The sequence below is a fragment of the Abramis brama genome, assembly GCF_963993115.1.
Source record: "Abramis brama genome assembly, chromosome: 9".
NCBI classification, from domain to species: domain Eukaryota; kingdom Metazoa; phylum Chordata; class Actinopteri; order Cypriniformes; family Leuciscidae; genus Abramis; species Abramis brama.
The window spans coordinates 31,286,866-31,301,678 of NC_139971.1; the positions used below are offsets into that span (position 1 = coordinate 31,286,866).

General features: G+C 38.1%; 1 protein-coding gene across 1 annotated transcript in view; it reads left to right on the top strand.

Annotated features, from left to right (window-relative positions):
* Positions 1-14,813, top strand: part of cdh13 (cadherin 13, H-cadherin (heart)) — a 364,060-nt gene that overhangs the window by 131,126 nt on the left and 218,121 nt on the right. Inside the window, exon 3 of the mRNA XM_084125023.1 lies at positions 7,917-8,128. Coding sequence (XP_083981149.1) covers positions 7,917-8,128 — 212 coding nt within the window. The remainder of the gene's footprint in view (positions 1-7,916; positions 8,129-14,813) is intronic.

Below are 14,813 nucleotides of genomic sequence, written 5' to 3' on the forward strand. Positions count from 1 at the left end.
TTCATAAAATACATTTCACAAATGCCAAACACAATTTGTAGATATACAACTGCACAAAAACCTTTGAATGTTTCAAATGTATGAGTTTATCCTTGAATGTGAATGTGCAAATCGTCATTCACGTGTGAATCGCCTTGGATGTGTGTGTGCGTTTTTGAGACTTTCCTGGCAGCGCACTCCTCCTACACAGATCAGTCATACTCTTTAGCCAATCAGATTTAAGCTTATCAATTGACCAATCAGTATCACGTGAGGGCGGGCCTACCTGCATGTTACATCATCAGCTTTCGACCACAGTTCATGGCTGAGCAGAGGTATGTGCAGTTGATCGGTTAATTTCTGTGTTAACTGAAGTTAGAGATCAGTTGAAGCAATAGTTTATGAATTATTAACTAATGTAAGCAAGTGCTGTGGTAATCAGATGTGATATGAGTAAGAGAAGGAATTGGTTAAAGGTGGACATTTAGAATAGAAACCAACAACAAAAACACACATGAACAAGTTAAAAGGCTATAGAAAAAAACAAAGCTGAGAATATAATTACAGCACACATGTGTTCCTTTGAGCTCTCCAATTCTGCTGTTGATGATACAACAATAACAGTGATTGGTGGGTAGTTTGACAGACAGCCTGAACTCATTACAACCAAGGTGCAAGAGCAGATCTCAGCACACAACAGTGGCACACACCGCACTGCTACCGTCCCTGGGGCCCAGAGAGAGACATGAACACGGGAGCTCATTAAGACCCTCAGTCTGGCTCTCCCAGTGTCTTAACCCCAGCATACATCACATTCAGAGTGTGAGAGATTGACTCTGACTGTAGTGCTCACAGCAGCTGAGGAGTGCTACTGCTGTTGATGATTATGAGAAACCGTAAGCGAAAGCCGGAAAGAAAAGAATCTGGAATGATCTGTGTTTCCCCTGGTGTTTCGGTGTCTTTTTGTCACATGCTGGACATGTAGTTAGGGCAGTGTGTATGTGTTTGACCACACCACATGGTCTTCAATATGTCTCAAGGCATTTTCATACAACTCTTCGAAGCACATTCTGCAGACACTGCAAACTGGAGTTTGGGTGTATATTTAAAATAAAATTATATATATATAATTTTATTTTAAATATACACCCAAACTCCAGTTTGCAGTGTCTGCAGAATGTGCTTCGAAGAGTTGTATATATATATATTAATACTCATGCTAAACTTATATCTGAATATGTTAGTTTAAAAGTAAATATATATATAGTTGTACATGAAGAATTGAATGATTTTAAGGCATTGCTCTCTGTAAAGATGTTTTATTACAATATTTATTGTGAAAAATGCTAAGAATTTAAATGGAAATGTAATGAACTTAAAATGTTTTTCTTGAGGTTTGTCAATATACATTATAAGTTATAAGTCATAGTTTTTTTATTTAGGTTTTCCATTTAATTTAAGTTTTAGTGATTTAGTTGTGTTTTTGCTATTTTTATTATTATTTAAATATGTTTATACTATTTTATTAATTTTTGTTTTAGTTATTTTAGCACATGAAGTTAAACTAAATGAAAAATAAATACATTTACTTTTTACATTTAAAGTTATTTTAAGTTTATTTCACTTTTATGGTTTTAGTTTTAGTAAACAATAATAACCCTGCTGTACTATAAAGGTGGATTTCAAAGAAACAATAAAATAATTTACAGAAAATATAAACATCATACCAATTTAATTTTGTTAATATGATGCAAATATTTGCATACAATATTAATTTTATACAATGAAAATTTAAAGCCGTTTAAATTTTGCATTTTGATTGTTATTTAATTTATCCACATCTTGATAATACCATCCTTACTATTTTTCTCACACAATTGTAAATATTTTTTTTAACCCCAACCCCCACCCCCCATATTAAAGGAAAATTTGTTTGTGAATCAGCGAAGAGAATGCAACAATGTTTTATATCACATTCAATTCTGATTAAATTTCTTTCACTATGGCACTATAAATTTAGAATAGAGTTAAAATACAGTGGGGAGAACAAGTATTTGATACACTGCCGATTTTGCAGGTTTTCCCACTTACAAAGCATGTAGAGGTCTGTAATTTTTATCACAGGAACTCTTCAACTGTGAGTGACGGAATCTAAAACAAAAATCCAGAAAATCACATTGTATGATTTTTAAGTAATTCATTTGCATTTTATTGCATGACATAAGTATTTGATCACCTACCAATCAGTAAGAATTCCGGCTCTCGCAGACCTGTTAGTTTTTCTTTAAGAAGCCCTCCTGTTCTCCACTCATTACCTGTATTAATTGCACCTGTTTGAACTCGTTACCTGTATAAAAGACACCTGTCCACACACTCAATCAAACATACTCCAACCTCTCCACAATGGCCAAGACCAGAGAGCTGTGTAAGGACATCAGGGATAAAATAGTAGACCTGCACAAGGCTGGGATGGGCTACAGGACAATAGGCAAGCAGCTTGGTGAGAAGGCAACAACTGTTGGCACAATTATTAGAAAATGGAAGAAGTTCAAGATGACGGTCAATCTCCCTCGGTCTGGGGCACCATGCAAGATCTCACCTCATGGGGCATCAATGATCATGAGGAAGGTGAGGGATCAGCCCAGAACTACACGGCAGGACCTGGTCAATGACCTGAAGAGAGCTGGGACCACAGTCTCAAAGAAAACCATTAGTAACACACTACGCCGTCATGGATTAAAATCCTGCAGCGCACACAAGGTCCCCCTGCTCAAGCCAGCGCATATCCAGGCCCGTCTGAAGTTTGCCAATGACCATCTGGATGATCCAGAGGAGGAATGGGAGAAGGTCATGTGGTCTGATGAGACAAAAATAGAGCTTTTTGGTCTAAACTCCACTCGCCGTGTTTGGAGGAAGAAGAAGGATGAGTACAACCCCAAGAACATCATCCCAACCGTGAAGCATGGAGGTGGAAACATCATTCTTTGGGGATGCTTTTCTGCAAAGGGGACAGGACGACTGCACCGTATTGAGGGGAGGATGGATGGGGCCATGTATCGTGAGATCTTGGCCAACAACCTCCTTCCCTCAGTAAGAGCATTGAAGATGGGTCATGGCTGGGTCTTCCAGCATGACAACGACCCGAAACACACAGCCAGGGCAACTAAGGAGTGGCTCCGTAAGAAGCATCTCAAGGTCCTGGAGTGGCCTAGCCAGTCTCCAGACCTGAACCTAATAGAAAATATTTGGAGGGAGCTGAAAGTCTGTATTGCCCAGCGACAGCCCCGAAACCTGAAGGATCTGGAGAAGGTCTGTATGGAGGAGTGGGCCAAAATCCCTGCTGCAGTGTGTGCAAACCTGGTCAAGAACTACAGGAAACGTATGATCTCTGTAATTGCAAACAAAGGTTTCTCTACCAAATATTAAGTTCTGCTTTTCTGATGTATCAAATACTTATGTCATGCAATAAAATGCAAATTAATTACTTAAAAATCATACAATGTGATTTTTCTGGATTTTTGTTTTAGTTTCCATCACTCACAGTTGAAGAGTACCTATGATAAAAATTACAGACTTCTACATGCTTTGTAAGTGGGAAAACATGCAAAATCGGCAGTGTATCAAATACTTGTTCTCCCCACTGTATAAAATGAATGTTTATTCTCTAAGTGTCCTGAATATGCTAATTGCCTGTATGCATCTCTCACCATATACATATTTTTGAGTATTTCCTTCAAAAAACGCATAATTTCCTACCTCACCTCCTGCTTCCTGGAAAGAGCCTCCCCCTCATGAACCTACACATGGTTTGCTGTTTTTTTGGTTTACTTTAAGTTTCAAGTGGACACTTCAACTGCAATGTCCTTATTCTTATTATTCTGTGGGTGTCCAGACCGCTTACAGTGTAAAAAAAATTACACACAAAAAGTGAACTCGCTTGAAAGACATTAAGATACCCTTCTCTGCACTGTTAAATGATCTCTTTCGATGGAAACAGATGCTTTTGCAGGCAATAAAGTGATTCTTGATTCGATTATTTGCAGTTTCATCACCTGTGTTCGTGGAGGTTATCGATAGGGCGTCACATTACTGATTCTGCCTCAATTCAATTAGCGGAACCGATATGTGAGAAGCTCTGTGGTCATACTGTGCTAACGCTGTTAGCATCACCGCAATCCTAGCTTGAGTATGCACTGTACAATGCGTTGGTGAATGTTTAAGTGAGAGAACAAGACAATATCTTCATCTTGCACCTACACCTGCTTGCTTGAGTAGTACATAAAGTATTTTTTATCTGAATGTGGCAAGAGTGGTCAGGTAGGAAAAGTTACAAAGTAACAAAGGAAACAATAATCATATGGTCGACTACGCCACCCGGAATATACCGGGAAATAACAGCCTGTTGCCAAAGGCAGGGTGGGCATGGAGACGGGGACAAACATATATAGAAAAATCACTTTATTCCAGCATATACAAATAGTGAATGAAAACAGTCAATCAATACGGAACTTCACACAAGGCCTCAATCACAGCACAAAGGCGATACCAAATAACATACAAATCCGCAGGTACAATAAGAAAAGAAAAGAAATAAAGAGGAAGAAGGCCAACAGAGATTTCTACCTCACACTCAATACCCACAAAGCACACTTGTGAAAGCAAGGCAAAATGTTAAGCACAGCACTCCATGGACACACCAGTACAGGATAACCACGGCCAACCCCTCCCACTTTAAATATTTATCTCTACACACAAAACAATACAAAAATTAACTATACACACAAGAAATCCAAAGTTAACTGGTACAAAGTACAGTTACACTGTTGTAATTAAAGTCCAAGTTTTTAATGTTGTTTACATGTCTATTTGGTGTTTTTAATAGGCTTTAAGACAAACCATGTGCAAATTCATAAGCCAACAGCACTGCTGAGTATTTTCTCATTAAAACTGCGGTGAACCAAAGACAGTCTCAGAAACGTGGTTTGAAATCGCTGGTGTTTCTGACGTCACATACTACCTTGTAACCAATCATGTTAATGTGTGATTGTCAACCAGTGGATCTCTGAGTGGAGGCGGAGCTAATTTGCATATTCATAGAACTGCGAATATGAGGTTGGGTGTAGTTATATTCAATATAATTATATTTTCATTATATTCAATTAATTATATTTTTTTTCAAGGAAAAATGTTTAAATATGTAATTTTGGTGATCAGAGATGAGTTTTAAGGAATATAATTATTGACTACAGGGGGACTTTAAATAAACCCAAAAATCAATTACACTTTCACAATAATCAAAAAGAAATTAAGTTAATTATCCACTCAAAAGGAACACATACCAATCAAATCAATTCAATGACAAATTATACACAAAAATACAAGACAAAACAAAACAAACTCACTGGCACTGAGGAGAGGAAACAAAATGGCCAACAATGGCCAGATTACGTAAACGTTGACTTTTTTTACTCATGAAAAAGCTCATTAAAAACAAACAATAAACTCCCATCATACATACCGAGAGAGATTCACAATGGTGCAATACGCATGATCGCTCGCCACGCAGGATTACAGCTACTTGTGTGCCCATGACTAAAAACAAATAAGGTAGTAAGCCTCTCCATGTAACAGACAAAAGGACAAAAACTGAAACCTGAAAACTGGCTAACAGACAGTGCACGACGAACAGGAGGATGCACCAACCGCTCCCCGCCATCGTAATGCCGCATGTCAACAAAGGGCCGATGTTCCCAATATGGGCACCGATAGGTTCATGGGACTTACAAAATACTGACCAATTGTAATGAAGTACAAACACTGATAGGTTCACAGGCTTGGGTGACACCTGCCAATCATACCGGAGCTATACCTCATCTGGATACATGAACTACCTCTGTGGCTCACAAAAGAAGCAGTTTTGGAGAGGAGCAGTCATGAATGTAGCTTATAATATATATCAAGACTGGTAAGCAATTAAGCTAATAGGCCACAGAGACATTCATTATTGACGTGTCATGCTAAACACTTCTTTTTTTGTGGAGCTGGCGTTGTCACATCAGTCGGTTTGAACGGAAATGCAATTTCTGAGTGAACGCAAAATAATGTTACTGGCCCTGTTCCAGCTCACTTACTCAAATGAAATCTTCATTGAATGCATTTAAATGGTGTATTTAAACGGGGTGTAGTCGGTTACAGTTCTCACTTAAGCTTTTATGGATGTAATTGAATAAAATAAAAAAAACACTGAAGGTTTAAAGGCTGAATCTGTGAAGATTTTTTATGTTTATGTCTTTGCATTTGAACACTGATGAGTCAGAACATTATGACCACCTGCCTAATATGCTGTTGGAGGACAACCTTGAACTCCTCATCATGTTCCTCAAACCATTCCTAAACAATGTGTGCAGTGTGGCAGGGTGCATTATCTTGCTGAAAGTGAAAAAAAATCACTTGCTGAAAAATCCGATGCTCACGTACCCATGTGCTTTCGACGGTGGACAGGGGTCATCATCATAGGCACTCTGATTGGTCTATGGCTACACAGTCCCATACACGGTAGAGTGTGATGCCCTGTGTGTTGTGAAACATTCCTTCCATAACAATCATTAAAATTTTGTGTGACTTGTGCCTCAGTAGACCTTCTGTTGGCTCGGACCAGACGGGATAGCCTTTGTTACACTCATGCACTTAATGAGCCTTGGGCTCCCAACACCCTGCCAGTTTGTGGTTTGTCCCTCCTCGGACAACTGTTGGTAAATTCTCACCACTGCTGACTGGGAGCCTTGCCGTTTCAGAGATACTTTGACCCAGGTAAAAGTAACAGTAAAGACATTTATAATCTCACAAACTATTCTATTCCTCAAATAATTGTGGGAAAGAAACGGTTTCCAGAAAACTATTAAGCAGCCCACCATTTTCAACATAAATAATACGAAATTTTACTTATAAAATAGCATATTAAAATGATTTCTGAAGGATCATGCGACACAAAAGACTAGTAATGACTGTTGAAAATTCAGCTTTGCCATCACAAGAATAGATACGTTTGTAATTTTTTTTTGGATTATTATTATTTTTATTTGCAATTAAGGCTATTTATTTATTCATAAGTTTGAATGGGGAAAAATATTCCGTTCCGTACTGGCATTTAACATGTTGGGGCTAAATTTCCAGGGATTATAGGAACCATAAGGAAATATATTGAATATTTGGCTCATGCTGTCCATTTCACATCTACTCTGCCCAGGTCACCTTCAGTTACAAGAACATAACTTAGAGTGTCAAAGAGGGTGGTAAAAAGAAGGAAAAGAAGAGCTATGGATGAGAGAAAGAGGGATGAGGAAAGGAAATGGGAGGACGAAATGTCACAGAGGATGAAAAGAGTGAAAGCGAGGTATGGAGCGTTGAGATAAGATGGAGACGGACACGATCAGAGGGGATAAGCTGGCGTGATGTGGTGGTATCTTCCTTGGTCAGACCTGATTGGTGAAGATGAAAGTGGGGTCGATATTATTGAGGGTTAAAGTTCTCTATTTCACGTTTATATACATTGATGAATGAGCCATAGGCTATTTTATTTATTACCTGCTTTTAGCTCATAGATGAATGAGCTCTGGGATAGCTTCTTCAGGCATAGTCACCTTTTCAGGGACATTTTCTGCGACAGCAAGTCCATTTTTCCATCAACCATAAGAGATGTATCACCTCAAAAGAGCCCTTTCTTGACAATTTCCGCAGTGGAAGTGATACTAGGTGACTTGTGAATGAATACGGTCATCCTAACAATGCTATCCGTGGTTAATGCTATCCGTTAACATTCCTTTTCATCTATATGGTGATATATGATATATATCGACTTGGCTCCATATCACTATTTCATGTGTTTATTTCTCTTAAACTAACATGTCAACATCTTTTCTTTGTGCGTTTTTCTGCAGTGGTGTTTGACGACTGCACTGGAAATGAGGGTGTGGAGTTTGAAGTATCGAACCCTAACTTCCTAATAGACGAGAACCTGAATCTGGTTCCTAGAAAAGACGTGATTGACAGCGGAGACGTCATGTTTGTCCATGGTGTCAATGTTAATGTCGATGACATGGCACAAGTGACCATTATGGGAGCACCGTCCAGATCTCCTCAGACACTCAGGGTAAGCATTTTTCTCATTTTGTATTCTGTATGTGCGTGTGTGTTTTGTAAATGGCCTAAAGTTTTCAATCATGTCATTTTAAATGGTGTTCTATGCTGGAGACATCGTATGTCTGGACACCCATGATTCTCTTATCTCAGAACTGGATGTATGCGTCAGTCTGTGTGTCTTTACTGCCATCATATTGACAGACTCCAGCTCAGACTGGAACTGTCCTGTACCCATCATGTCCTGTCATTGTCTCTATGAGGACAGCCACATATTTCATATTTATATCTACCCATATATCTACTCATATATCTACCCATATATCTATTTCTACCCATATATAAACAGCATGTTTTCTAATCAGGTTAAATACTTTAGTTGAATCAATTCATTGCAATTAATTGCCAATCTGACCAGGTATGGCTCTGTCACATGAAATAATAAAATTTGTATGAAATTTTCTAATTTAATTGGTGTTTATTTTATTAAAAATATATACTATCATTGTGGGGTATTAATGAAACTAATAGCTTCTTTTCAGCAAGGATTATCAAATATTAAGCAATATGAAAGAATTTTACAGTACATTGTTACAAAAGAATTCTTTCAAATAAATGCTGTTCTTTTAAACTTTCTTTTAAAGGTGCTCTAAGCGATGTCACACGTTTTTTAGGCCAAAACATTGTTTGTCACATCCAGCAAACATCTCCTCACTATCCGCTAGCTGCCTGTCCCCTGAACACACTGTAAAAAAACGCGATCTCTGTAGACAGCCCAGGCTACACAAACGACAAGAAAAACAAACTGGCCCAACCTTGGCCACGAAACATAACAAATAGTGTTCCAGCCAATAACCGACAATAATGATTTGGGGGTGGGGGTTGGGGGGTTAGTGCGCGTACACATGAAGGGGCGTGTGTGGGGAGTGGAGGAGAGAGAAGCATGAAGAGGGAAGTTAGCTAGAGGAGAGATGTCCTAACAACGACTAAAGTTAAAATTGAATATTCTTGAGAATATTCTTTGATATGGCCGACACACGACCAAAGAGACGACGTTCCGATGAACAAATAACAAAGAATAGGGAAAAGGAATTTACATTCATTCATATTTTTAAACATGCATTTCAGCATTCTCATAGGAACATTTAGGTTGTAGGTGTATTATATTGCATCTAGTGCCATAGTGAATGAAAAGCACCTAGGTCCCACCTCTTTGAGATGATAAACTGTGAATTATACTCTCAGATGAGATATATAGCATGAGTGAAGTGATTGCTGCGTGAGAGAGCTGTGTGTGAAGAGGCTGAGGCGGGAAGCAGGGTCATTATGGATCATGCATCGTGTAATCACAGTCAGGCTAAGCCTTCAAAAATAAACCTTGCACCAACCCACTGGTTTGTTCCCAGCAGAAGACCGCGCATCAGCTAGCGCATGCCGAAGGGAAGCACTTTTTTTTGATGCCATATTTTACTTAATGCCCATTTTATTGGATTTTGATTATTGATAAGTGCAAGTGGAAATGGAAAAGGCACAGCACAAGCAAGGGTGAAGAGAAGGCCTTATGAGAAAAGTGAGAATTCAAGCTATAATTTAGTATTTTACAGAGGATCAATATACAAATTAATTTCATGATTTGTTTTCCTCCTTGGCGTTTCTATGTGTGAATTAGACCGTTGTTCCTTGGGGAACCAACAAAATGAAGTGGAAAAAAATAAAATAAAAAATGCTGTGAATTTGTAAGACCTTGACATTTCATACTTTTCAATATGTAATCTATTGAAAAACTGGAGGCTTGAGGAATGAATATATTGGTTTTCTCTTTCACAGTCATTTTTCATTTATTCTAAAGAAGAGGATGACCCAGTCACAAGGTTGCTGGTCGGAAATCTGTCTTGTTCATTTCCATTACTTGTTTATTGGCCTTTTTTGGTGTCTTTAGCCTTGACCGGTGGTAGTAATGCAATGTTCTTGTGTCATAGTGAGTGGTACTTTATGAGTGTTAAGTTGCTTACTCTACTGAGAAAAGAAGAAGGACTAAGGACTAAGGTTTTAGCTTTTTGCTGGTTTTATAGGCGTTTAGGTACTTGCCAGCTTGTCTTTTCAATGCTTCCTATGAGAATGTGGGTTTGCACAGGACTTTTGGGATGAATCACTGCAGGCATATCATCTGCAGTGCAAACCCACAGGTTTATGTCTGGCACTCTGACTCGTCTCTCCATCTGGATAAATGAGAAGTCGAAAACGAGTAATGATGCATCCCAATATAGTAGTCAGCGGCAGAATGGCAGAACTGACAATGACGTGGTGCCTCTGTTCACCCTGTGTTTTAATTAATAATGAGTTTTGATGACTACGGAAAAAACAAATTGAGGGTTTTGATCTCATTTTAGGGTTTTTTTCTGCACTGTTACCAAAACTAGAAAGTTTCTTGGTGTTAGAGCTCTTAGAGCGTAATCAACCTTATTGACTCTTACCATTATTAATATTAGTATACACTATTTTATTTTATTTTATTTTATTTTATTTTATTTTATTTTATTTTATTTTATTTTATTTTATTTTATTTTATTTTATTTTATTTTATTTTATTTTATTTTATTTTATTTTATTTTATTTTATTTTATTTTATTTTTTTCAGTGAAATGGAAACATGGCTGTAGGGGTGAGAGAGGAGGAATTAGATTGGGACATGACCCAGGTCAGACATGAACCTGGGTTCCCATTAGCCAGCAGCTCATTTAGTGATTTAGAAGTTGCTTGCGTTGCAGTTTTGTCCAGAAAAGGCAGGTGGTGCACTGTAATGGTTGAGGCTCAGAACTGTTAACCTAAATTTTGCTGGTTCAGTTCCATGCAAAGAGGTAACTATGAGCCGTCGGATGATTGCAGGGATTGAAAATAAGCTAAAACATATTAAAACTGCTTAACACACATAATTTATTTGCTAAATGGTGGGAATAATTTCAAAAAACATAATCCTCAATGCAGCTCAGCGGTGCAATGTACTCCACGGCTGGGATTCGTATGCCACTAATCTTTAAGCCCCCCCTGTTTCAGTTATTAATGAGAGCTCAAACTAGCTCACAGAGCGGAGAAAGCCAAAGCAGGGATGATTGTACCTCTGTAATTTATGAACAGGAAACATTAAAGATTCATGACTATCTTCTTTTCAGCTTGTCAGCACGCTCCAGCCAACAGTGTTCATCACTGGCAGAGAGAAGGTGTGGAAAACGCATACAACAGGTCTTGTTCTCAGAGCGATTCGGTGCGTTATTCTGTCCTTGAGAATGTGGAGGGTGAAGAGTGGCAAAGGAGTTCATCAATAACCTCAATGCAGACCTTCATTTTTCCAACAGACAAGGTTCTTAAAGTTCCATCAGTCTCTCTCGTTCTCCCTATCGCTCACCACGGAGAGTCGGTGAGTTGACGGAGATGTTTCATCTTCACCGTAATACCCGTCACTCTGTCACTTATGCCTCTTATAGTGAACGTAGTGGATGAGAATAACATAAACTCCCCTTATTATGGGAGAACATATTGCTTGCTTTCTCTTGGAAATGTGCTCTCAGCCAAGGTGAATTTCACAAAGGAACTGCTATGCTGTTCTGGCTTGTTATAGGTGTCAATACAGTGGCTGAAGGACATTTCACGAGTTCACACGTACATGAAATCAGATGTAGTATTTTAAGCGTATTTGGCATGCTGTCCGGGGGAGGGCTCCGAGCTCGGAATTTGGCCCGAACCCAGAGTACTCCCCCCTTTTTACTGGGATAGAAACCAGCCGAGAGTGAGGTGATGGGGTGGTGGAGGGATGCTGTGAAACTTGACATGAGACAGAGGTGAGGAAAGGCTTTATTTAAACCGGCTTCCTCTTGTGCTGATTGGTTGATTACCTGAACGTGCTCCTCCAGAACTTTGTTACATAAAACTTCATATAGTAACTTTATCAATCTCTGGAGGTGATGCAGGTATGATTATGAGTTTAAAATCCTTATACCAAAGATAATATTGCAAGTTTTAATGCTACAATACGCACCTTTTAATTGGATAGTTCACCCCAAAATGAAATTTACACCGCCTCATGTCAGTCCAAATTACTTATTTTTTCCTTGTAACACAAAAGAAGTTATGTTGAAGAAAGTTGGGGTCCACATCTATGTTTGTGTTCTATACAGAAGAAAGAAAGCTATACAAACACAGAATTTCTCTTTTTAGTGAACTATCCCTTTAAGGAGCATGACATTTAAGATTGTTCAGTTCAATAAACTATGGTTAATATCAAAACTGGCATTTTAGACACAATACTGCAAGTTACTTTGTCTATTTTTGTTCCAGTAATTAAAATGGCTAAAAAAAAAGAAGCTACAGAAGAGCTATCACACGCCTCTGAGCAACACACGGGTTGCTGGATGAATCATTTGAATTCATGATTTAATGACTTGATTTATTAGATCAATTAGACATATGAGCATATTAAATGAAAGACTAAATGACTCACTCTTTAAGACTTGTTGCCACTTTTTTTTTTTTTTTTTTTAATCCAGGTAATTACAAACTTTACAAATAGAGGGTAATTCTGCTCATTTGATTGTTTTTTATTTTATTTGTTGTGATTGGTTAAGTAAAAAAACTGTGTGATAAGTCTCACAATAAACTCATTATTAAAAACTTCCTTCAATAACAAAAGACTTACAACTAATGTAAAACGAATTGCTCGGATTCTGATTGGATGAATCACATTCAGAGGTGCACAGTATACACATAAACAGATTAGTTTGCTCCATCTCTGAGAGTGGGTATCGGATATAGCCAGGTTATGATGATGCGGTGCATTACCTGGCCGTGAATGCTGTGCCAGAGCAACGCAAACAAATGACTTCATTCCGTTCGTTCCATTCCACCTTTGTACGCTCCGTCATCCTGACAGCCTTTGGGGTCCAGCGACACCGAATCTCCAGCCTCTCTCATTCCCCCATCATTCCACTCCTGCTACGCCTGGCCAAAGACATACAGCAAGGACAGAACGCTCTGTGCTTCCGATGTAAATGGAAAGTTTGTGACTGCACCCCAACCATTTCCCACCCAACAAAAAAATGACATACGAGTAGGACACAATAAATAGCTTGTCAAGGGCATCTCTCTGTCTATATACTTGTTTAACGGGTTGGACTTTGGAGGAGAGGAGCAAAAGAGACAGAGAGATAAACAAACACAAACAGAAATAGATAGAAATAGAAGCATAAAAATGACTGGATTGGCAAAAAGTGCATCCTTTGAGCTTTTTCAGCCTTGACAAACTGTATGTATTCACTGTAGCTGCTGTTTTCCAGTTGCTACTAGGTGACATTCTTTTTTACCCTCCCTCTTTCTCCCTCCCCCTCGTTCTTTCTTGTAATGCAGCTCAGATAGGTTGACTGTTGTAATGAGTTCAGATGCATGCTGGGATCTGTGTGGCAGCGTGCTTTCGCTGTGTCCTCAGCTGAAAGGCTGCTTATGTGAAGCAAAAAAAGGTATCCATCCAAGGCTTTTCTGAACACACAGAGACCAGGATTCTTTTTCATTCTTTTCACTATAAAGCAAATGACTATTAATACCACATTTTCTCTGATAATAGAATTAATCTCTGTGTTTAATGGCCTTTTTTTCTCATGACAGCAGGATGGTGAAAGTAATTCCCTCAATAAAGGGAGTTTTTGGAGAGAAACAGTGGTGTGTATCTGCTAATGACATCAAAACAACAGGAGCCTGTAATCATTTCAAGAACAGATTTTTATTACTAAAATGAAAAACTATTAAGAGTTATCCTTTGGGATTTATGATAAATGTTTAATTTTTTTTTTGCTGGGAAATATCCTGAAATACGTCATACATAAATCTTGATATCAGGCTGAAAAGTACTCAAGACACTCTTCCTCACATTAATAGCCCAGGCTGTTCCCAGAGATGGTGGTGTGATGTATCCATTTCGCAAATGGGATCTTCTGTCCGGTCAGATCAAGAAGGGCCATTTAGGTTCTAATGTGATTTGCTAATGTACTTTTATTTTATCTCTGCATTTGGCCATTCATATTTCATGCCGTACTGTTGTCACTGTTGTTTATGAATTATGACTGGTTTCCTCTTTGTTGGGAGCAAGGTGGTCTGTAATGCCTTGGAAAAACTATCTGTTTGCATTCCCATTCATCTCAATGGCAGTTGCCTGCTTGACTAGCACATCCAATAACTCGAGCCACTTTGCAAAAAAAAAAAAAAAAAAGAGTATCTGTCTATTTTTCCAGTTAAATGTCAAAAAGATTATTGAAACAAGATAAATTTACTTGAGGAGCAATACTGCACAAAATATTAAGACTTGTTTTCAGAAAATGTATCTTTAATATAAATGCCACCCCCCACACTTATTGTAAGAGTCAACAAGTTAACATTTATATTTATTGATTTAGCAGACAAGATGCACTTATATTCAAGATACAACCTAGGAAAACTAGTCTTAATGTTTCATGCAGTGTTGCTTCTCAAGTGCAAATTCTTTTTTATATAGTTTTCCTGAAAAAATCAAAAAAGGCTAATTAAGAAGTATATATTTTTTTAATCCTGAGCTGACATTAAAAGCAATAGATAAGTAATATATGATAAGATATTGATAAGTATATATATATATATATACATACACACATATATTTACTGTGTAATGTTACACTAGT